Source organism: Malurus melanocephalus, unplaced genomic scaffold (assembly GCF_030028575.1).
Source record: "Malurus melanocephalus ecotype Western Australia unplaced genomic scaffold, MMel_1.1 scaffold_23, whole genome shotgun sequence".
Lineage (NCBI taxonomy): Eukaryota > Metazoa > Chordata > Aves > Passeriformes > Maluridae > Malurus > Malurus melanocephalus.
In genome coordinates, this window is record NW_026623255.1 from 2,200,234 (window position 1) to 2,226,391 (window position 26,158).

At 35.9% G+C, this 26,158-nt stretch overlaps 1 protein-coding gene across 1 annotated transcript in view; it reads right to left on the minus strand.

The window, feature by feature from the left end:
• REV3L (REV3 like, DNA directed polymerase zeta catalytic subunit) overlaps positions 1–26,158 on the minus strand; it is a 106,800-nt gene that overhangs the window by 41,927 nt on the left and 38,715 nt on the right. The window contains exons 2-12 of the mRNA XM_057390190.1: positions 22,266–22,455; positions 20,802–20,876; positions 19,187–19,347; positions 15,573–15,666; positions 9,287–9,381; positions 8,613–8,717; positions 7,598–7,682; positions 7,364–7,512; positions 6,939–7,067; positions 5,262–5,499; positions 2,081–2,220 (exon numbers count right to left, since the gene is read on the minus strand). Coding sequence (XP_057246173.1) covers positions 2,081–2,220; positions 5,262–5,499; positions 6,939–7,067; positions 7,364–7,512; positions 7,598–7,682; positions 8,613–8,717; positions 9,287–9,381; positions 15,573–15,666; positions 19,187–19,347; positions 20,802–20,876; positions 22,266–22,455 — 1,461 coding nt within the window. The remainder of the gene's footprint in view (positions 1–2,080; positions 2,221–5,261; positions 5,500–6,938; positions 7,068–7,363; positions 7,513–7,597; positions 7,683–8,612; positions 8,718–9,286; positions 9,382–15,572; positions 15,667–19,186; positions 19,348–20,801; positions 20,877–22,265; positions 22,456–26,158) is intronic.

The window sequence follows — 26,158 nt, forward strand, 5'->3', positions numbered from 1 at the left end:
AAGGCTGTACACTGATTTTTTCCTGGGAAGTATACTCATTGGCTCTAAAAAACAAAAAACTTATTTAGATGACCTTGCCCCTGCAGGAAAGTCATTGCACAGAATGCTGAAGTACTAYCTTACAACATGGCAAGGGCTTTGTATGAACTGTGCTGTGCACGAAATAGAGGTAGTTTCCCGCACTTTTATRAAGCAGAGCAATACCCATTCGGGTGTTCATGCAAGAAGTGTGCACCAGTTAGTCAGATCCTGGATTCACATCCATGTATTAACATTCCCYCACAAATCTGAGACCAGCAGCTGCTGTAATAACTTTTCCTGTGCAGACTCATCACCTGGTGTCTGTGGTGATTTTGATCTCTTTAGGTGATACTTTCACCTCAACTATGGACAGGGAGGTGGTAACAAATTAACAACTGTGTGCTTGCTCATAACTCTGATGGACTAGAAGTAATTTGACAGAGGTTATACCACTGMAAAAAGGCAGCTACCACAGAGCACCTGGCACACATAAGTTTGTTCATGTGTCCACCTCTTCAGGTGAAATGYTGAAGGAGGATAGGAGTAATGAAACATGCTGTACAACCTGGAAGCCTGTGCTGTACACTGACGTACCAGACTGGGGATCCTCAGGGCCTCTACTGTAAGCCTCAACCAATTTGAGAATTATCTTAGATTCATGCTGCCTTACACTTAGCAATTTATTGCTGGCTGAGAAAAATAAAAGGAAGTCCCAATCTGTTYCTAATAATATTTTCCAATGCATACAGAGCGTCCTTAATCTGTGAAACACAGCTGGGAGATACTGCCTATTATTCTTTGAGAGTAGGAGTCCACAGAAAGAATGAGGATGATTAACTGAAAACTCAGAAAATGGCAGTTTGGYGGTGTCAACAAACACTTGGAAAATACCTGGCTATTCAGATATAAAAACTGCAAAAATAGTTGTCAGTCAGAGATTATGACACAGATTCATGTGTGGATAAGCATTTTCTGATAAAGAAAATGACCTGGACTGAGATCTGTTTCGAATTTACTGTATCTCCGATTATATCAAATCAATGTAAAAGTTCACAGCAATAAAATTTATAAGCTGATGTTCTGCATGTGACATTTCACATACTTAAAATATGSTAAGATCTAAACACTTATTTAAGACACAGTCTCATTAGCCAGTAGAATCTTTTAGTACAGCAAATTAGAAAGTATGTCAAATAAGGAAATTAGAATTCTGTATTTTACAAAAGCAAATCATATTAATAATATGCCAAATCATGTATTTACCCTACCATTCTACCTATAATAGCAAAGGAAAAAGCACACTTTAAACACTGAACACAAAASAATAGCTGTGGTTGTCTATATAGTACAATCATATAGCTCACTTTCTCAACTGAACATTATAATGTGAAAATACGCAAATTTTCTAATGAAACAAATAATATAATTTATATATTTGCCTAACCTCAAAGTGTGCATTCTGTTGACTAATGTTATTTGATCAGAGACAGCATGTTATAAAGATTGCAAAAGATCTCTACAATTTTTTTAACAGATTTGAAACGCTGTTACTTCTGCATCAGCTTTGCCACTGCATAGTTTTAACTCATGCAATCCCTGGAGGAGAGCATGCAATCTGCTGAATGAAACATAGGCCCAAACAAAGGCTCGCTATATTTTAGCATGTGTGGCAAATACTTGCAAGAWTCATCTAAATTTACACAGTAATACATTTACTATTTACAATAATCCTAGAAAAATAAATAATCCTACACAATCATTACTTTTAATAACATAGTAACTGAAAAATATCCCTTGCAAAGAGGTTTTTTTTGTTAATTAAACAATGTCCTTTTTTGATCATTGATACAATAGAAATAAACAATTCACAGAGAGCATTGAGATTAAAATACAGTTGTTTTTTTTAAGGAAGGTATTAAGGGCCTGCTTTTGCAATCTGTTGAGAACATTTCATTCTGATTGAAACAAGGACTGAATTTGGTCAGCACTTTTGAGAATTAGCAATTTGATGTGAAAATGAACTGTGACAACTTCTRAAGCTTATTTTCTATTTACTTACCACCATTTTCATCTGCAGTTCCATCCAACTGAGGTATTGAGAGATTAGCTAGGAGCATACTGTTACCACTCCACTCCATTTCTTCCTCTGAAGATGAATCCTCTTCTGTTGAGCTTYGATGCATATTTTTGCCAGCTGACCTGGAGGAAAGTGAAGGAACTAACTGATGCACAATACTTCTATTAGAAAACAGGAGCAACAGGGATCAATGGGATATGGTGTTTTATGGTTGTGTAATTYGGGGGAGCAAAGGGAAACAAACAAGAATTTTGATACATTTCTCACTGAGAAATTCAAAATATTATTTAATGTCACTATTTTAAGAGGCAACAGTGGTAGTTAATTTTAAACACAGGATTCACTAACTTGAGCAGATACAGAGAAGGCATTTAGATGTGTAATTTTAGTCCAGTTTTACTGAGATTTCAGTGCTTCAAAGTGCTTGAAATTTGAAGACTAAACCAACTACRCAAAATTATTTCASTTTAGCTGTTAGCAAAAAGATGTTTACTTTTTTGTGGGTTTTTTTGGTTAAGAAATCTTTACTGTATTATAATTATTATCTCTCTCAGCAAGCTTAACTAAATCATAACCAACAAAACTATGTTTCATTCCATCCCTCACTGAATATTCTGAAGTAGCTTTTGTTAATACTTAAGCTGCTTTTACTAAGTTAACTGTTCTACACTGCCATGTTTACAGTCATAAATTTACTGGGGAAAAAAAAAGGAAGGAAATCTACGAAGAAAAGCTTGTATGAATTGTTCATGTTTTTAATGTGGCATGGCTTTATATGGGTGTGGGGGTAGGAAGAATAGCATAGAAAACCACAAGAAACCAAATCCACCAGTATATTATAACTCTACAGGAACTTAGGAATTTGATTTCTTCTTCTTTAAAATAAAGTGTGAGATGGACAAAATTCTTAACAGAAGTAACACAAACTCTGTGGCTACAAGAAAGAAATCCAGATACATATTAAGGAACTAAGATTAAGCGTTTTTAATTTGTTGTTTGTTTAATATTGAGTAATACTTTAAAAGATATAAACACAAATGTTTTTAAGTTACAGGCAGGAAAACCCACAATAACYTAAATACAGTCTACTTTTGCAGAACTCTTTTATGACCAGAGATAAACCAGCATGAATTATATGTATGGTAATACCCCACCCATCTGAATGTCAGCAGTGAGCTAATTTAGATCAGGTCAGATWTATAAGTTAAGAAACAACAGACTCAAATGTAACCACATAATTTCCACTCAGYTCTGGAAGCATGACTTGAGAATCGAGTAAACAAGCACAGCTAGGTACACAGTCTCCATTGATCTAAGTGAGTTTAGTTGCCCCTCTTCTGTGTTCCAGAAACATTGAAAAGTACACCACAAAGCATTCAGCTCCACATGTAAATTAATGGCAAACTGGGRATATTTCTTCCAACCTGAATTATGCTGTAATTCCAGGTAAATCATTRTCAACTTTAGTAAACCAAATCAGACTGGAGATGATTTTTGCAGGTAATCCAGATTTCTCCTCATTCAAGCCATCAGTCTGGATTCCAGGAAAATTTGTGTAACACACATGATACCACCATAAATTAACTAGTCCAGGTCTTGAAAGGCATTTTTACTCCTGATGGGCTTTTTTCTCCAAATTAAACTCAGTAGGGTGTGGTTACTCCTCATTAGCTCAACAGATTTTCTGATAATGGAAGATTGATAAATACCCAGTAACAGAAAAGTGATCGTATGGATACAGTAGGAGGCATTAGAAAGCCATACAGATGGAGTGAGCAGTATAAAGTCAGACTCAAACTTGTTCTTTACACATGAGCAGAATCATGCAGGAGACAAAGATTCCCACGCTTGTTTGTGAAGTCAGTCCAAATTCTRTAGAGATCTCAGTGAAAGAGAACTTGCAATTCCCTCGGAACACAAGCTGACTCCCTGTGGAAGCACATGCTGTGTACATTTTCCCTAGTGCTTTCTGTCTGGGATTAAGGTGCAGGCATATATGAGCACGATATTATTGAGACAGCTCATCAAGTCTCTTGAGTTTTTAAATAAGATTCCTTACTGCATGAAAGCAGTTAATTGCTTCAGGATCCTACCTGACTCCTGAAATTGTACATCAAGCCTGTACAGAGCTGTGTCTGAGCTAATGAATTCTGCAAGATACAGATTMACACAGCAACTACAACTAAACTGAAGTTTAATGTTAACCGTTTTCAATTGAAATTTCAATTTCAATTTTCAGAYTACTATGAGGGAAAAAAAACATAGAAAACGAAAGGCTAAATAGGAAAACTAGATTTAGAGRTCAATTATCTCTCAAACCAGACTAATGAACTAACTTTTGATTTTGTTACAACTTTTATGTGTCTTCAGGAAATAAAAGAAATATTTCTGTATCTCTCTGGTTCTCTGAAACATAGTATAATTATGACTTCTGATGTAGAAAAGAAGGCCAAATATCAAAATGTTATGTCTGTGAAGTTTCTCGTATTTCAAACAGAATTACAAATATCAAAAGGTGTGCCCAAAGCAGGGGTCAAGAGCAACTGGATATAGATGTTTTCAATGCCTGTCAGTGCAAACTGTACTAAAGGTCATTACAACCTGAGAAGGTGTTCCAAGAATGCTGGCCTTAAAAATATTGAAACTGCTGACCTTTAGCAGTCGAGCTGTGTGAGCAACATTCAGATTTTGTTTTAAGCTTTGAGCATGGAAACAAATAGGTGTTTTTTTCCTCAGGTCTCTTGGTTAATCTTCATGTGAATACTTTTTAAATATTGATTTTAGTAAAAGATGTACAAGAGACACCTTAACATTTGTACTACATCCAAGGTGTGATCTTACAAGCAAGTTACCACCAAATGTGTTCTTGTATTTGGACTTGCAGAACAAAAAGCCTACTGAATTTTTCCTCAAACAGCAAACTAGAAGCTTATGTATGGCCAAAGCTAAACACTTAATCTTTATTTCCAGATAACACTGATGATAAAACATCATCGTCTAAACTACTGCATTCCATCCCAAGATCTGCAAAGATTTTTCCAATGTTATCACCAGAGACCCCTCCACATCTCACTGGGCTAATGGCATTCTTAAAAACAAGGTGGGAGGGAGGAAAGATCTGACAGAAAGAAAATATATTAAGAAAAGAAAATCACATATATACCTTCTTTTTGGCCCAGGCTCTTCCATGTTACTGTCCCACCTCTGGGACATTAGCAAGCTAAGTTCCATTTCTTCTTTCTCACACTGTGGCTCGTTTTCTTCATCATCACTGTTCTGAGAATTTCGCCAGCTTCCAAGAGAACGATGGTGAGAGAGTGTTTTTTGATGTCCCATCTGATATCCATCATTCTCCAATCCAGCCAACAGATCAATCATGGCCTCATCAGCACTACTGCCCACTGTAGAAAAAGCCCATACAAGTAGAATCTATATTTTGTTCTACTTGTAAAGAACTAGTTACAGTCTATCAGTAAAAAAACAAAACCAACCAAACCAAACAAAGAAAGTCCCTCTCTTTTTAAAAATCTATTAGTCTGTTATTGTCTAAGGCAAGGCAGGCTACAGAAACAGAGCCCTTTTCATATCTTATTTTTTCAAATGTTATGATTGCTCCATTCTAGCTCTGTATATAAAACTTTGACAAACTTTATTTCTGCCCTMCTCTACTGATTGAACAAGTTTTAGTGGTGTGCTTCTCTCTCTCCACTTTCCTATTACCTCCTCTCATCCAGTGAAGCTTCACTCTCCCCTTTAATTCCAGCATGAGTGCCAGCTTCTGAAGCATCAAYGCCTTCTCTTGCTCAATAGCTGCATTAGCTTTTTTAGGCACTTCTCTCTGTAYCACTTGAAGACTTTCAATCACAGAATCTTGTGAAAAGGGATGCTGATTTTGATCAACGATTCCTCCTTCTCTTCTTTACTATAATGCTTAATTTTAGCTCCCTTTTGATGTCACAATAAGCTATTCCCTTCCAAGGCTTCTATAAACACTGAAAGTTTACCTGATTTCACTCCTCTCTTAATTTTTGYTTCTTTTATTTGACTCAAACTTATAGTAATTCATGCACTCCCATTCTCATTTTTTTCTGTTTCTTAAAAATCCTTCCAAGTCACTAATTTTTCTCATTYTCTTCCTACTTACCTATCATCTGACCTCATAAACAATTTATGATCTCCAGTCTACTSTAGCATCTTTGCTACTTCTCTCCCCTTCTCTGGCAGAAGAACTACAATCCCTACTTTCTTTCCTCAGGGAAGAAATACAGTCTCCAATTTCTTTCCTTGGGAAACATTTTATGATTACAATGATCTTGAGAATTATATAAAATAGATCTCAACATCTGTGAGAAAGGCATTTTTCATATTTTGCAAAGGCTTCACAAGACACCATGCAATCCTTTATAGGCAAAACCATCCCCTTTTCCTGAGTTCTGAACTAACCCACTTTTAATTATACTTTCTGTTCTTGGTCCCTTTGCCCTTTCTGAGGCGCATCATTAAACTCCAACCTTTACTTCATGTTAATATGACCCTTGGTGTGTAATTCACAGTGAACAGAAGTCATACAGTTCACAGTCCATGTGGCACTACAATGCTACATAGGAACAGGATAGACGGGTGCAGGCTATGAAAGAGAGTAAGAGACCCAAATATGCAGCATGTTACTCATAGTCACACAAGACACCAGCAATTGGTACCTGCATGACAAGAAGGGAGAAGGGAAAAAAACTCCTTGAGTAAACTAACTAATTCCTCTCATGGCTAGTAACCTAAGGGAACAAAAAGACTGTGGAAYAATAAAATAGCCTGGAAGAAAAGACATTCCAATCATACTCACTAAAAACTGCAGTCTGATTTAGTCTTTGAGACAAAGGCTGAAAGCTCTGACTGTTCTCCACAATGTTTAAAATTGCTTCTTCATTAATAAGTGCTTCCTCTTCTTTATCAGTTTGCATACTGCTGGAGTCTTTAAAAGAAAAAAAAAATAGAGGAAGAACAAAACGTCAGGATCAGAGACATCAATACGTTATGAAAGCATGCCACTTTAGAATGGATTTTACTGTCCAAGTATATTTCCATTATTTGTTATGGCAATTTTAGAAAGGCTTACTCTAGCAATAATAAAAATAAAAGCAAAACTACTCTTTGGTTTTTCATAATTAACAATAAACTTCCTTCTGCTTACTTCTACTAATAGTATAAACAGCCAAACCATGACAGAGATTTATGCCTAAACAATTAGGACATTAAAAAAAAACTCACCTTTGCTCATCTTTTTATCGTCATGCACTTCTACCATATTAGCTGGTGTACACGGAATGGCTTCAGGAGAAAGTACCTCAGAATGTAGTGTTAACTCAGCAGAGAACTCCTCTGATCCATTACTGTAGTCCAATGATCCTGACAACGTTCTAGTTAATTGAAAAGCAAGTTTTAAATACATATTTAAGGTTTGCATAGAACAYTATACTTTATGACAAATGGCTAAACACTTACACAGAGAAGTCATTTTGCTTGAGAATTTCTTTAAGTCTCTTCTGAAAAAATTTTTCACTCTCTGTTGCTGGCACAAATCCACGGTCTTTAAAATTTGAAAAATATTTGTTATTCAGTTTTACTTTGACCTCTCAACATAGAGAGCAGTTAAAATTACTGATTTTATTAGGAAAAGGCTCAAAGTAGAAGTGCCTGCTAATTTTCAGCACCAAATCTGAGRGCTGATTTTCCAAGTGTACTAAAAACTTTAAAATACTTGACACACTCCCACTGATCTCATTTGCAACTGTTATCAACAGCATTTACAAATCATGATGCAATTACACCAAGGTGAGCATCCAAGAAAAATCAGTGAATAATTTCAAAAAGTCTGGCTTATGCAGCCTGAATACCAGTACACAGAAACACAGGAARAAAGTCAATCAGAAAGCAATCTGCCTTAGCCAGGAACCTGCCTCTTCCCTTCTTGCAATCCTCTGGCTTACTTGCCAAATATCATTCATATTTTAAAAGAAATATATCCTAGGTTCTGCAGAGAAAGCCTGTTAATTATGAAATTACGTTGCAGACCACAGTCTTCCCTGTATAATGAATTTTACATAAAAATCCAGGGATTTATCTATCCTATTAGAATTTTAATCTAATATCACCTTAGCTATAATTCCACAGAAATTAAAAGGGACTGCCCTTTTGCATAAATGAYAATGGAAAGCTTCAAGATAAAGAGATTTAGTTTTGTCAGTATTTAAATGTTTTCCATGACAAAGCATGCAATCTTAACTGCCATTATCATTCATTCTGTCTAGAATRTTTTGCTGATAGCTGAATCATGATGCTGTTAGGCAAGGTTATGCATCTTGCTTTCAAAATTGGAAAACATATACTGGACTATCAGTAAGCCYGGGTACATCTAAAAACCCCTGAAACTTGGTACACCAATTTAAATTCTGTCCTTTTGCTTGCTTCTCATACAAAGTTTTGGATTAACAACTGCACAATTTTTTTTTTTTTTTACCTTGTGACTCAGGTGGCTTAATCTGAGAAGATTCACATTTCTGTCTCCGTCGCAGCTTTTCATCCTCCCATATAGCTTGCAAACCAGGGTTCTTGCCAATCTGGGCTGAAATACGCAGTAATACATGAAGGGAAGTCTGTTAATGTGACAAAGCATTCTTTCCCCAAATTGGATTCTGGCACTTTTCATCATCTCTTTTGGCATTCTAGCCTGTTATTTTTTAATTGCCATTCTTGCCTTACTCTAGGTTTTGGCACTATGAAAAGTTAAGGTGCAACCTAATTTGTTTTCTAGAACTCCTATTTGTAATCCAAATCTTTGGCTTTTTCTGGTCTTTCCACTAAGCATGTGTGTGTATGTATATATATATGTGTATGTACATGCACACATCTGATGCTGATATTTCCATTACTATTCTTCCTATAGGTCTGAAACCTTCTGTTATGCATTAATAAAAATCTCTTTATACTGCTCTGACAATATATTTTTATAACCTTTTTTCTTTCAGACTTAATGGATTTTTTTTAAACTTTATGAATTTGTAGATCAACAATTCACTAATAATGAAATCTGGATTGTGATTTAACTAAGCTGAGCTTTAAAAGAAGAGTGAACTATGACAAAATAGTTTCTGTTTTAAAACCATTTCAAATGGAAAGTTATTAACATTTTACCTTCAATATCCAGTTGATTCAAAATGTCAGCAGCTACTGCATCCACCTCCAATTCACAAGTACTTTGTGGCTCAACACCTTTCAGCATTAAAGAGCTGTGACAAAATAAATATCACAGGTTAATTTTATCAATGCACTGACTTTGAAACATGCATCATCATTATTTTTTAACTGGATAATACCTAAAAGTATTCAGAGGCAACAGAAATGAGTAACTGAATGAAGAATTATCAGCTCCCATCCTCACCTGCAAGTCCTTAAACTAATGATCAAATCTAATTAGATAAGGATTCTGTATCTTCAACATAAAGGGTTTAGCTATTTCTTTTGATAGAAGAGAAGGAGCTGGTAAACAACTCAAAGTAGTAAAGCAATTACAATAATGTTCTCCTCCAATACAAGATTAAATGTTCTATAGAACTCAGCCAATAGTACTAAGTGTGCAGGCATGATCACATGCCCAGAAAACACAGGGGCAATTAATTTTTCTCTCTCACAGTTCGGAGCAATGCTGAACACTTTAACACTCACAATTAGTCTTTCTGGGGCTTTTTCCTTGTTTAGCCTGGTGAATGAAAGTATTAACAACCCAAACGCATGATGAACTAAGGATAACTGCCTTGATGAAGACCTGTTTGGTTTGGTGCTTTTTCTCACCTAAACAAATGYGTGCAACATAGCAGGAAAATACACAAAATAACCAGTATTTCCCATTCTACCGGATCAACACACATTTCYTCAGCAGCTACAATGCTCTTTTTACCAGGTGAGAAGACAGCATGATAAAGTCAGAATATGTCTAGTCTCCCATCTGTACTTAGATGAAAATATGAACTACTTCATGGAATTAATGGTTGTAGTGCCTTGGAAGATATTCAGAAGTGGCCTGTTTGACAAAGATTGCACCATACAACAGATTAATCACCTGCCTCACATCACGTGCATCAGTTTTGCAAAGAAAAGTAGTGGTTTATGTAATGCCAAAATCATGATTTGAGAATATCTTTATTAGAACAACGTTAGAGAAGAAGACTTAGCAAGTCCCAGGCAAAGCTTTTCACAGCATCTATGTTTCATTTTGTAAAAAGGAATGTAGAGAGAATTGTTCACAAGATAAAACTTGTAATACAGTTATATGACAGATAGGGTTAAGTGAGGTGGTGTAGAAGCAATCTAGCTGCACGAGACCAGAAATTTACTCTCTGAAAAAGTGAGATAAATCAGGATTGCACAACACTGAGTTGTCATAGCTAGGCTACTTGGGATACTCACACCAGTTAATTTTAAATTGCCTTTTATATCCACACACCATGCCGAAAAAACTGCAGTACAAATCCATTTTACCTTTGTATAAAAGGCTCCAAATACATTATTGTGAGAACAGAGAGAATGGACCTTTTTTGAAGAAAGTAATAGTTTGTTCGCACTATCCACTGAGATAAAACCGATAGTTCAGGATGAAATTTGTGCTCAAAGAAAGTTCCAACGTTTGGTTTCTCAGATGCTGAGGCAATGAACTAAAGCTACAGTCAACACATATTTTAAAAGGTGCCCACTACATACAGCTAGGAAGATCAAAGCCTTCTAAAACCTTGAAGAATAATCAACAAGGTCAGTATCTTAATTCACCAATATTAATGACAACCTAAGGATGTAAGTTCTGTAACGACCACATCTGAGCGTATTTGTAATGTTAAAGTGAGCACAGGAGACAAAAATTAACTCTATAGAGAATCTGAAAGGTGTTACTCAATTGCACTGATAAGAACTCTAAAATTTGACAACACAATTTTCCATATGCTGTTCAAGGAAGAAAACRTGTCCTTGCTTTCAAGATGTTCAAATGTGTGCACATTATATTAAAAAGTCAAATAACTAAATAAAAACATGCACAGGCTGACAAGCGAGAAAAGCAATTATGACAGCCACAAACCTAGCAAAAATCGGTAATATTACATATCTGCTAGACTGCAAAAGTGTTATTTGTCAGATCTCTCTACTTCCATACAAACTGGTGCCTAATAGTAAATCTAGGATTTAGAAAAAGTGTTTCTCARAAGTATTCTACCAATCATTCTTCTTTTAACACATCATGTCCAAGTGGCAGACTTGACTGGCAGATTACTCCAGGTCTRATGTTTACCAGAAAGTTTCCTCAATGGAACTCATAGAAGTGTTTCATCATTTATTACCAGCTGCCTGAGGAGGATAATAAAATGTGTCTCATATCCAGAACTCCTGATGTCAAAAACTGTTGGACAGCACTTCCAGTTTCACCAGACTGCTGCCCACTTCGGGATAGGCTTTGCACTTTCCAGTGCGATAACATTGGCAATTGTACCTAAAAGCCTTGCAACGTCAGGGACTCCTGGGCACTAGAGATTTTGGACATTTGTCTACTTGATAACAGAATCACTCTAGAATTATATTAAAAGAAGTGTCTCTGGCTTAATACAGTGCACTAATCATAGCAGCGAGTCAAAAATTTGGAGATTTGCCGGGAGCAAGACAAGACATGGCTGGGTTAAATGCTGTTCTTGAGAAGTAGAGCAGAAGCAAGGTGCTCTCTAGCACTGAAAAGGGAGTTCAGTCWCCAAAAAACTGGCACAGCTCTCAAACATTTTCTGAGATAAGGAACCATCACTAGCATTTACTCATGTAAAATGCTACTCATGTTACATATGTGRCTTCAATCTTGCATATTACCTTCCAGGTATCCAAAATCATATTTCAGCCAAATGACACACTGTATTCCAAAGTAAAAAAATGCCCAATCGCTGGTACTGCTTGGTTAAACATGAAAACTTGTTAAGTGCCACTTACAGCAAGGACTTGATAGATACATTCTGGACTATCTCTAAAATGTGTTCTTAATGGACACAAAGAATAATGAGTCCAAACAGACATCCCAGTCACTAAAAWTACAAAACAGGCCTAGAAATTTTGTGGTCTCAAACAACATTTGACTGTCTTTGCCATTTTTGCTTGTTCTTAACTGAATAACTAATAACTTAAGAACATGGCTGAAAGGTAGGGAAAGATTTATGTGATCTTTATAGCTGACATAAAGGATGAGCAAAGAACTTAAAAGTTCTGTGATATATGGAAGAAACTCCAAAGCTACGGAAAAAAGCAGTGGTGAAATACAGTAAGTAAATAATTTTTGTTAACAATTCATAAAACAGTTAAATATCTCAACTTGAACTGAATAGAACTTGAAGAGGACTAGATAATAGAGTGAGGGGGACTGTGCTRGTATTGTACATAAAACTAAAAATGAATACAGCCGTTGATATGGAAATTAAGTATGTYGGGAATACAGAACATACTTTGTTAAAGTAAGACAAAAACAAAGGAAGAAAGGCAGCTTTACAGCTATGGAGTAAAGCTGTAGGCAACAAAAATAGAAACAGTTGAGTCATAATCATTTTAGGAAACAATTACAGGGGCTTCCTTGGATAGATATCTCATACTATSTGGGTCAGATTTACCCTCAGTAAGGTTCATCACGACATTTACAGATCCATTAAATCAACCTAGAAGCAAATTTTTAGAATTTGAAAGGAAATTAAGTAGGAAGATAATCTGGATGCAGTACGGGTTTTATTACAAAAACACTGTTTTAAGTTGATGACTCCCATAAATTTTTAACAGACATTTTAATAGGCAAATAATTTTATGTAGATGCAGAACAGAGTAAAATTAGGACTGGAAAAGCTTAGGTTTGTTGCTTTGCTGTGGGCATGTACATGTTACAGCATGGAGAAGACAGTCATGCCAGAAGACCTTTAATAAAAAATTAATTTTCTAGGCAAAAGAATGTTTAACACAGTATCAAATGGGAAACAACTTCATCTGGAAGAATCATAAATGAGTTCCTAATTTATTAAWGCATTTTAAGAGCTAACTAAATGTGAAATTCCTCTTGGTTATATAAAAAGGACAGTGTTGATACAAAATGTATAGACCTGAATATAAACCAGTTGCTGTGACTGAGTTTACTTCACATCTCATTAATACTTTYGGCAGAAAATGCAGCAGTGTAGTAATGAAATACACTGATAAGGCAAACCATTAGACATGCTGGATATATAACTAGATTACAATATCAGAAAACAAAAGCAGGATAATTCAGAAGTAGAATAATAGAAACAGGATGAAATTTAAAAATGGGATGACAGATCCTATAGAAACTTAAAAAATAGAAGATTCTCAATTAGAAAATAGAAAGAAGAGAAATAATAACTCCTAAAATTCTCACAAACCAAAGTGGCACGATAAATGAAACTGTAAAGTGTATCAGGAACTACGAGTATCACTGCATATGGTGGAAAGATAATTTGTGTGGTATATTATGTAGTATTCAGGCTCTACATCCAAGAAATAATTCCTGTTGGCAGAAGGACAGCGAGCAAGTGCTAGAAATGCACAGTCTTGTATTGTCCCCATTACTGTTAACGTCCCGCTTCTGGAGCTTGCGTGAGTGCTGGAGAAGGACTGGCATGAGTGAGGTGCTGCATTCTTGGCTGTACACACSGAAGAATGGAAAGAGGAGGAAAGAAGATCTGTGGTTACAGCCATGGRGATGCATCCTTGGCTTCTGCCCTGTGGGGCTCAACCCTCTCTATTTTTGACAACCAGGTACTACTTTGCCTTCTTTTTATCTGCCTTCCCCAGATCTGTGTAAAGTAACATCAGAGAATCCTRGCCTAATTTATGGTCCAGCCTTCAAAGTTAAAGTAAACTGGCTTACAGAACCAAGCCAAATAAAGGATGAAATAGACTGGGAATGAAATATGCAGCCAAAAAGGRAAAAAAAACAGCCCAACAACAACTGCACATAAAGAGAACAGAAGTAAAATAGCAATACAACAATCAGGTGAGCATTGTTGCAAAACGTTGCACTAGAAGTAGTAGAATCAGATGCTACCTAATATAAGCTCAAGTTTTTGCACACTAGAAAAATCTGAAGTATGGTTTAAGGTATGCACTTTCTACTGGAGAAGCAACATAGTACATAACACTAGCAGGAAGTGTGGCTTATTGAGCCCAACAAGCTCTTCAGAGAATAACGACAGGAACCACCCAAAGACTGAGCTCAGACTACTAAATGACAGAAGGACCTGCCAAACGTTAGCAAATAGCTTTAAGAATGAACTTACTGTAGGTGAACRATACAAATCAAAGTAGCTTCAGACACGATTTCTCTCCCCAACTCTGGCCAAAAACATCCCAAAATTACACAAATATTCCATTTTCTTATAGAAGTAAAACAATTACAAATTACAAACTGTAGACTAGGAAATGCCTAGAAAAAGGAAAAGGATGGGAGACAGACAGGAAAATCCTAAGGTAACATTATTACGTAGTTACCATTTAAATGGACAAACTGAAATCCTCTGATAACACACTATTCACAGAATCATAGAGCCATTAAGACTGGAGAAGTCCTATAAGATCATCAAGTCCAACTGCTAATTTAGCAGCGCTAAACCACGTCCTCCAAACATCACATCCATGCATTTTTCGAACACTTCCAGGAGATTCCACCACTTYCTGGGCAGCCTATTCCAATGTCTGACCATCCTTACAGTGAAGAAACTAATACTCAATCTAAACCTCCCCTGGCACAGCTTCAGGCCATTTTATTTTGTCCTCCCACTTGTCACCTGGGGGAAAAAAGACTGACCCTCATATGGCTACACTCCCAGGTGGTTGTYGAGGGTGATATGGTCACCCCTGAGCCTCCTTTTCTCCAGGTTAAACAACCCCAGGTTCCCTCAGCAGCTTCTCATCAACCTCATGCTCCAGACCCTTCACCAGCTTCACTGCCCTTCTCTGGACTTGTTCCAGCACCTCAATGTCCTTTTGCATAGTGAGGAGCCCAAAATCAAACACAGGGKTTGAGATGTGGCCTCACCAATGAGGTCACGTTGGTTAAGGATGATAACAAAAACAATCTGTGAAGTGATGTGTAACTATTCTCTGTAGCTATTCAGCTTGCTTAGCTCTTCATCAAAGTCATCCTTCTAAAAGATCAAAAAGTTGATTTTGCCCATTATTTCCCAGTTTGATTTTTATAACCATATATCACAAAATGTTAGGTGACCAAAACTATACAAAGAAACAAAATAATGATAATTTGTGTCACATTATCACCCTTTTTTTTTAAACTGTGTAAAACCTATAAAGGTCCTTTAAATGAGAGCCTGGAACTCTGTATTACAGCAAGTTGATATATRCATAAGAAAATACAGCATACAAAAGAAAAACCTGGGATGCTGACCTTGGTATTTCATCTTCTTCCCACTCAATGAAAGATACGTTGCTTGAATTTTGCAAATGAGTTCTATGATGTTTGCTTCCACCTGATGTATCACCTAGGGGAAAAAGTAGAATGAGAAATTAATTAATTTATGTGGCAATATCTTTTACAAATATCATTGTAACTGCACTTATTACTTAATATGACCAGTCCACCTGCCCCTAAAGAATAAATAGCACTGCATGATATCATCTTCATACAYAAACGATCTAATTTTCTTTCTAACACGTAGACACATAGAGAAACGTATTTCCAACACACTGACATTATTAGAATTACAACTGTTGCATTCTAGACATATMTTTACCTAAATTCAATCTTCTCCTATTTGTGACCATTTCAAAATAAATCATACACAGTCCAATGTAAACCTGAGAATTTCCTGGGTCCACAGTTCAAATCCCAATTGAAATCAGAAGCCAAAGAAAACACTAAATTCTACTTCACACTTTTCCTCTTTCTTATTTGTGAACTGAAAGGGAATATGCAATATATTTCAGAGGCAGTGGTAGCAGCAATAAGTGGAAACCTGCAAGGAAGGCAGATGTTGTCTGACCTAAAAACGAAAACATTGTAAGTTTGCTCAGAGGTCTCTTGTAAGGAAGTGTGCTCCAAAGTCATGCTGGTAAAGGTGCCTCTGAAGAATTGCTACCTCCCTTGAGTCTCCACCTGAACCSTAAGTCTTCAGAGAACAGAAACACAATATACACAATATGGCRCAAGAAAGAAAAGGCCCAGGAATGGAGTTGGAGGGAGGTAGAATGGGAGAAGAATGAAAATCACTCAGTCTCCCACTTCTCTGTGAATGATGAGCTTGAACCTTGAATTTTCTCAGCTATGTTAGTGTCAGACACTAGCAGTTTTCTGGTATTAAATTTACCTTACAGCCATAGCAAACACTTCTGCATTTGTAAAAGATACACCAATTAAACAACTCAATTGTCAGAGGTCTTCAGATCCAGCTCAAACCTCGCACAGCTTACTGTCTGTGCTGTTCAAAAGTGATGACTTGTCCTTGGGCAACTAATCCAGGAAGAAACACAGCCATGTTTTCACAGAGTGGTACATCAGCTAATTCTCTGTACTTAAATGCAAGCTGACTATACACAGAAACATCTCTTGTTATTTCTCATCTGCAATTTGATTAAGTTGATGAAATGGGACTGTGTAGTTTTATATTTTGAAGGAAAATATATCTCACAGCAGCTAGGCAAGATMTAGGCCAACTGGTAAAACAGATACTATTACTCAAAAAAATTACTTGCATTTCAAATACCACACCACAGCAGTTTCTGTGCATTATTCCCTTTCTTATTCCCCATGAACCCTATTCTCATGTACTTCTAAAAATTGAAGCTCAAATTCCTGTATCAGTTTGTTTCGTCAGTAAAGTTAATCAATCATAGGGATAGGGATTTAAGGACACTCAATATTCCCCTTTTCTTGATATGAAGATCTTTAAAGACAGTAGCAATGACACATCAAGGTCTTTCAGAGTCATATTACAGAAGCAGATTCAGCCACTGAAAATAAAAGTTTTGCAATAGTTACAGAGGCATGTGGTGCATGAATGATTAGGCAGCCTTCTTCACAGCCCATAAAGACAAGTCCTGAGAAAATGAACTGCTGCATCTTCTGGACACAGGCTGATGAAGGCAGAATATTCCTGCTACTACAAATTTGTGTGCTGACCTCTGAGCCTCCAAAAAAGGTCTACTTATATCAGTGAGAAAACCACCACTGAAAACAGGCTCCTGAGGCTTTTGGTTTACATTGACAAACAAATACATTACTTGCCAGACTCATTTTTGTATCACTATCTGCAAGGAAAGTAAGGTAAACGATTGCTGCACATCTTTTGGCAAAGGCTTTTACAGCGGTCTAAGAGACACTGTTTGGCCAGGCCTGCATGATACAGCTACATCTGACAGAAAGGAAGGCACGCTCCCCCAGCACAGATGCTGAGGAACAAGCACGTAAAGTGTGGCAGTTGAAGCAGAGGCTGTGCCTTCTACACCACTCCAAGAGCCTGAGCTCAGAGAGGGGTGCTGTACAAGGACASGCCTGTTGAAGCAGAGCCTCTGTAAGGTTGCACCAGGGATAAGCCATTTGTTGTTCAGCTGCTGTGCCAGGAGCAGCAGACAGTGATCCTGTGMCTGGGGACTCCAACAGACTGAGGCAGGCTACTGATGCATGCGTGATGTGGAGCCATGCAAAGCAGMATGAAACTTCCTAGAAGCACTGCAGCTGGCATCTGATCAAGCCAGACAAGGTAGTCTGTCATTTTTTTCCTTTTATTCTATTGGGTTCTTCCCTAAAAGAATAGTTAAGTCCACTGGTCTGAGCTCATGGTCCTCTTTCACCCCCTAGTTCCCTTTCAAGACTTAGGTCTCTCATCCTTAAATAAATTATGAAGGAGAATATAAATAGYTTATGTTTTTCATCTATCATCTGAAAGAGAGAAAAAAAAGAACTATGAAAAAAGAATGGAAACAATTGTTTGATATAATCACACTGCATCTTTCCAGAAGGCTGATTTGAATATTTGGAAGACTAAAAGTACCTGACTATACTTCCTCAGGAYTGAAAATCCTGAAGATACTCTGTCYATGGCTGAGCTTTTGCCATCCTACAGTTCTGACACCCRCAAAAAGATTGGCCTATTGTTGAGCATGAAGAAAGTATTTTCCTTTAAACGAGAATTAGTTCTAAAACCCCATGGGCTACTCTATTGCTATCTGAATATACATGCATAAAAATAGCAAAAAAGTTCAAGTMATGATTGGCATTTTTACAGAAAGATATTTTACCATTCCTTTCAACTTTTGCTTTAGCTGTAGGAACAATTATGATTTAAGCAAACAATACTTATTTTAYAAAATACTGAGTACCAGAGGTATCATGCTTTTCCTATTGTTATCTCTCCTTTATAATGAAGCATTTAGGTAATGTTAGGGATATTCTCACCAAACAATTTTTACGTCATTCAAAATGCCACACTATTTTTTTTAAATACTTCCTTTGCTCACACACAAATCAAATTTCACCTTAGAGCAAATGACTTTAGTAGAAACACAAGCATTTTAATTAAGAACAWCTATTGCCATCATAGCAAAATTGTTAGCCATAATTTTGTATACACTACTGCAACAAAAAATGTATTTAGATTGATATAAGAAGCAAAACTGTTAAAAAAAAGCAACAGTATTATTATGCTATCTTTCATGTCAGTTCTTCAACTAAATAWCAACAATTTTTCATCTTCTAGAAAAGAGGTGTGGTCATCTTGTGAAATGGTCACAGCAGCACTACTGAATGTGTTTCTTGATATATAGCATCTCATTTCAGGAAGCAGGCTCTTCCTCAATCCCCATAAAAAAGGGCATAAAAAATAAAAATAAAAAAAGAGCTACATATGGATTTTGTTTCCACACAGAAAGCAAACTTCATGGAAACAACATGATACACATTCAGCCAAACTACAGCAAAAGCATGACAGCTAGTGACACCTTGTTCAAAATAGTAGTTTTTAATCTTCAAAACAATTATTTGGTCTTAAGAAATAAACACCTTACTTTTTCTCCTTGCCTTCCTGAATTTGACAGCAGCCAGGTTTATTAAATTCATTCCATATAAATTGTAGTCTATAAAGAGTTGGAGGAGGTAGGGAATATGGGCTTCATGAGGCTGGTAAGATTTGTTCATTATGGCTCCACCTTGCAGAAGCTCACAAACTCTAAAATAAAAGACAAATTAGGACATAAAAAAAATTATTTCAGTTCAACAATATTGATATTTGACTTTATAAAAATAGAAAATACTTGGAGTTCTAAAATTTTGCCTTAGTTGCATTTTTAACTGTTTTTGCAATAACATATAAACAAAAATTATCTCTGCTAATAAAGATACAGTATTTCTGTTAGTTACAAAGAAGCGTTAAATCCTTCATCTTAAAAAACAAGAAATTCTCTGAAAAAAACATTCTATAATAKTCTATTTCTGCAAGTGATCCAAAAGCCATTATAGCCACAGAAGTCTTTCAACAGAACAACTGTAGCAGCTGTTTGCCAATCACCAGTATTAAGTTTGAAAGTCTCTCTAGTTCTCCTTGACATATATATATATGACAGATACCATATATATGATACATGTAATATATATCAAATACATGACATATGTGATATCCTTCATRGTTTTAAACCTACATACTGTACTGTATGTAGAGAAGCAGCATTTTAAAACTTCCTAGAAGGACAAGTCCTCTCTTTTATATAGCCACACATTAAAAAAATAATTGCAAGTATCTGGATAATTAGAAATTGGTACAGTAARTTTATCTCAAATTAATAGTATACATCTACATAACAAAGAGAAGCACTAAGCATTTCTAAATGCAACAAACTGGAATTTAAAAAAAAGTTCTATACAGAAAAAAACAAAGGAATAATTCAAGTGAAGTGTCAGTCCTTATTTGGATAGGAGCAATTCAAACATGAGAAGCTCCAAATTTTCAAACAACTGTCATGTCATATATTCATATAATTACATTAAGACAGAAATTTTAAATCATCCAAAATTTCACTTGCCTAGAAGAAAATCAAACAATCCTGATCATTTATYAGACCTTTTAAAAAAAGTTACAGTATGTAACAGCACACACTCAAGGGATTTCARTTTATGCTTGAGAAATAATTTCTCCTTATTTATTCCTGAATTTACTGCAACTACAGAATGATTGAAATCAATGGCACTTTCATTTAACAGAATGAGAAATAGACAACATGTCTAACAACAAAAGCTCTTCAGTTTTCCAAGTAAATCTGAAATTWAGTAATTGTTGCTGGAATTAAAACCTACCAAAATTTACTTCATAATAGACGAAAAGATGCCATAGGAAAGATGGCTACATTGTTTTCCTTAAGAGTTACATGAAAACCTGACACCAATTCAGGTGTTCAAGAATTACAGTTAACACAAAACAACTAAAGGTAAGTGTATTTTGGTAYTGCTTTCCTAACATGCTACTGCTTTAAAAAGGTTATTGGTGTGTTTAAAACTAGCAATTTTTAAAGTGCTTTGAAAACCATGGGACAGTAATTTTGGAGATTTTATTCTGTTAAGTTATTGGTGAACRATGTTTCAAACCTGACTTTTTAATTCGAAATATAAGGAAATCAGCCAGAACTTTACCTTTTTACCATTGCAGGATTGTAAAGATAAATCTTCATAAACGGTCTCTCCTTTTCATGGTAACCATAAAACGGCCTAGGGAGAAAGAAATAAAACCAAGTTAGCCAGTTATGCTGTGGCATTTATTCAATGACATTTTACTCAAAGTGAATAAAGAGTATTAAATAAGCATGTCTGTCTACYCAGGGAAAGATGAAGATGTATTTTAGTTAGGTCTTCCCCATTAGCCTCTTACGCAAGCAAACAAAATACCTAAAACATTATTTTATGCTGCTTTGAAACAATGAGCATCTGACTTTCACTAATGACTGAAGTTCCAAGGCAAGAGGTGAAAAAGAGGCAGTTTCTCCTAATTTCCACCTATTCTTTTCTCACTGATTCAAGTGAAGATGGTAATCAACAGTTTACTCTGCCCAGCTTTCACTATGGAGATGAACAGCCATTGCATAATTTACAGTTCTCACAAAAAGAACAAAATCAAGAAATTTGGCAGGTGACCTTCTTTGTTACTGTAAAAACATCAGAAAGTTCYGACTGAAAATAAAAACAAGTTATTGCAGCCACTTTATTAGTAGTAAAAACTGGGAACAGAAATATTATCTTCCTACATTTAACAATTAGAATATATTTCAGAAATGCATGAAAAAAGSAAATAAAACTTAGTGCTGCACAACACTGAAAATCAGCGTTTACATTGTTTTRAAGATGAAAAATTGAACACATGTATCTAGACTACCTGTGCTTCTCCAGGAAATTTTCCTATTATTCACTATGATTTGACTTATTTTTCAGCCCTTGGTTATGCAAGTTAAATAAGAATTAACTAATAGAATCCTTAAAATGTTAACATTTAATAATAGCATATAGCTCAGCAGCAACAGAAAGCTACACCAAATAAAACACAATGGTCATTTTGATAGATTAGTAAATGTATGTCTAAGAGCCTCCACTTCCTGGCCTGTGCTGCTGGAAGAATCAGATTGATTAACATGACCTGAACTGTCTGTGGGGGGGCCATTTTAGATGAATAAAAAAATAAAATAAAATAAAATAAAATAAAATAAAATAAAATAAAATAAAATAAAATAAAATAAAATAAAATAAAATAAAATAAAGAATCAGGCTCCTGCCTAGTCTTGGGCAACCTAGCATAATCCACAGAGGTAGAAAATGCTGCATGGAAGGTATGAGCAGAGACAGAAAAAACCAAAAAGAACAGATTTTGAAAAAATATACACACTAGGATAAAATTCAAGAAAATGGTTATGTAAAGCAGGTTTCTTGGGAAAAACTGTTARCTATGTTAAAGGCAATGCAAGTGAGAAGAGTTATGTAGAATTTGTAAAGCCCTGTAAGAAGATATATGTGAGTGGGGAATGGAAAATAATTAGTTAGCACTACGCAGGACAACTGCAAACAACATTCTGAAACAACCAACCAAAACTCCTAACAAGTCATACTTACATTCCAGATACTAATGACACTTTAAAAACATGTTGAACAGTAGAAGATGGATTGCCTAAAGCCACATTGAGTGCTCTGTCGATGCTGAACGCCACTTGACGAAGGTAGTGTTCTGGATGCTGTCCAAAACCATCGTATGGTACATAGAGGTAAGGAAAGACACCATGTAAGTGGAGACAAGTCTTCTGACCTAAAAATAAAAGATAAACATTTATTTTCTAATGACCACAACTTTTTCTTCTTCTAAGTCACTTCCTCTGAATTTTTTCATGTTACTTTCATTTTCTGCAGACAGGATAAATTCATGAAACCAGTGCAGGTGTGTTTCAAACAAAAGGTACTAATGCAGAGCAGTTCTCACACTTGATTCATAGACAAAACGAACACAGAAAAGATGTGATTACATGACATACATGATTATGCCTGTGCAACAACAGAATTCACTTCTAATTATTTTCTTTGTACTAACAACACAACATCTCTCTAATAACCCTGCATACTGAGTCAGTGCTGGATAATGGTTTCTCACCCATTGTGAAAGTATTTCAGTATCAATCACACAACCTCACAGAAATTAAGAATAACAGAACACCTATGAGGTCATTGAATAGTTCGGTTATTAAGTCATAAGTTGGGATGTGGAAAAAAAGGGATGATTTTCAATTTTTAAAGTCTGTGGATTCCTGAGAWTTCTATTGTATATGCAGATCTCTAGACTTCCAACACGCTTCCTTCTCAGCATTAGCTTCCATGAGTCGGCAATAAGTGCAGAACAAAAGGACACACCATGAAAACCTTGGTGCTACACCAGTTGGAGTTTCTCATTCAGACAAGGCAGTACACTGACACCGACTGGGATCTCCCAAACCTACCATGTTTTTGGGGAGACTAGTCTCAATTACAATACGGGTTGTCTGTTCTTCTCTCACCACAATACAACAAAGCATGCATGCACCACCCTTTCAGCCCCCAAAATCATACATAACTTCTCACTGGCCAATGAAAACCTTTCACAGAAAAATACTGTGAGCACATGTATGATTAACCCACCACCACAATGACAGGCAGCACATATGCTTTTGCATTTTGTTTGTATGAACTTTGTGCATGAGGACAGCAAAACAGGCTGTGCTTTCACCATCCAGGAGATGAACRTTACAAACAGGCAGCACAACTTCCTTCACCAGTCCACAAGACCAATGAAAAGATTTCCAAACGTCCATTCTTTCAAACTGAGGTTGTTTCTCAGTAGGTGGAGCTTGTCTGAAGTATTTACACTCAATCATATACCAGTGGCCACCCAGTGAAGACAGCTTAAGTCCACTGAAGCACAGCAAGAACAAGAGCTTCAGGCTGAGGACTGCCTGCAAATCTTTTACACCTGTGAAAAGAATGCCTACACATCCCAGTAACAGCAAAGCTTTTTTGCCTCTTTTTTGTTTTTCACTGGAGTCAGATGTATTGTTCTTCAAATTATGTTCCAAAGTGGAAGAGACTGCTCAAAAAATGGTACAAGTCCATTTTCCACAGTGAATTTTATTCTTCTTGCAAGACAACTCCATCAAGTCTCYTCACCAATGCTGAAATACAATCTATATATGCATTCATAATGCTGAAGTCATCATCTATGAATTTGCCCATGTCTGAAATATTTCAGAGGAATAAAATCCTTATTTATGGATCATGTGTTTCAAAKAACAATATACTAAGAGAAGAGGAAAACTAAAGAAAAAGAAATGAAGAACTACAGGTTTGTTTGTTTGCTTGTTTTTAATGGCAAAATAAAGGATAGTAAGATTTGCGCAGTGGTAGCAAACCATTTATTTTCTTTACCAAGTCACCAACAAATCTGAGTGTATACTATGGTTGTACTTAGACTGATTTTGAAGTAAAGGATTCCCCCATTCAAATATAATTAACGGAAAATTAACAGTTATTTAAAATTCTACAGTTTCTCTATTCAAGTTCGTTTGGGTGGTTTTCTGAAGGATGTGAGTTTGTTTTTTTTATTTTTTTTTTTGTTGCTAGGCTTGAAAGGAGGGGGTTGTTGGTGGGATTCTTTCATGTATGCCAGGATCATATTCAGGGGGAAATTCAAACCAGCTCATAAAATAATTTGTGTGAATGCCCACTGAGGCTCCAAAAACCAAGCGAACAAACCAACTCACCCTAAATTTGATACTGGAATACAAACTGAATTTCTGTATATACAAATATATATACAGGTCTATCCCTCCAAGAATTTTATAAATTCAGGTGTTTGCTTCCTACAGCTTGTCAGTCACAATCAGTCTGCACTTACACCTTTTATGTGCACTACTAGTTATGAACTCCTTTCAACACTATGAACGTTTTCATATTTTAAAAAATACTTCCACTTTAATGGTTGTCCAAGTGTTCTGAGTTACAGTTCATTTATGTCCCCCTAGAACACGAAATTGCAAAGCRGCAGAATAAACAGAAGAGTGACGCAGTCTAAACTTACTATACTTCCATTCAGATTCCTTTCAAGTTAAGCAGCTATTTAACAGTTCTTGCTGAACTGAAAATGGAATTTTATTGTTGAATAAAAAAGAGAACACATACAAAGAAAGTCTCCTACTTCCTTCTGTTCCCTTCCTCTATCCTTTATATGAAAAAACCCTATGAAAAACACTATAGCTTTCAATTGAGCAGAGTCGAATTACCACTTAACTCCAGGGAAATCTTACAGAACACACACACACTGAGCTGCTTTTCATTTTTGATTCTGCCAAGAAAGCAAACAAGTTACTGCTGATCTAGGACTCCTATCAGGCTAGCAGCTGTCAAGTTACATTGGTTTACACAGCTACTTACTCTGATCCTTAATAGTATTGATTTATCGTGATATTTGGTTATACTGCTACTTTTACTTAAAATTGACACYATTACAAGTCTGACCCTGCTACTATTAAGAACAGTAATTTACTTCCACCATTTAGGTAAAATCATCAAAGTGCACCAAATATCATGGTATCGAGTTTGAAGCCCAGACTTCAATAATAGCAACCATGGTTTGCACTAAGCCATCACAAATTCCAGTGGATTCTTTCCAACAGAGCCACAAGGAGAAAAAAGATCTACCCACTGAGRATTTCAGGCCACCAATTTACATGAATTAAAAACTTGGCTTGAGAAAAGGTTAAGTAATTTTTCAATTTTTAGATTTTTAAATTTTAAATATATTCATCTTACGTTCCTTTTTTCTTTTCAGAGATACAGATAAATAAATTTGTACCACTAAAACAATACAGACTGCTACAGCGCCCACTTACAGTGACCAGATTATGTTACTTTCATATCTATTCAGAAGATTCTTCCCATCTGTAGAATCAATAGAAGTGGTGCTCAACAGCAGATTTGGCATATGACTGCTCTCCTCAGAATTTCTGGATACAAAATTGGCTACTGAAGGGAGACGCCACTAAAATGTTTYATTCTGTGGCCTCTTCATGGACCAGTGGCTGAATTATCTGCAGAGCAAGCATTGAGTATGACTCAAAGAGACTGCTAACTAAATGTGCAGACACTTACAAGTAAAGCTGAGGCTTAATCAGGAGTCTTCGTAAGGTGTTGAATGAAGCGGTAAATGAAGGAACACAAAAATTGCCGCTGCAACATACAAAAATGGCAATACACAAAACCTTGAGATATTGAGATACTCAACTAGCACACAGACTATTTTCTCTGAAAATAAGACACTGCCAACTAAATGTCAATATGGATGAATAGCCCTAATAATAACGAATCAATACTTCAAAAATAATATAAACACAGTATCTTCGAACAGTATAGAAAGAAAGCTCACCTGCCAAACCCATACTTATAAAAACAAGCGGTATAAATGTTACTGAAGTATTAACATATAGCAT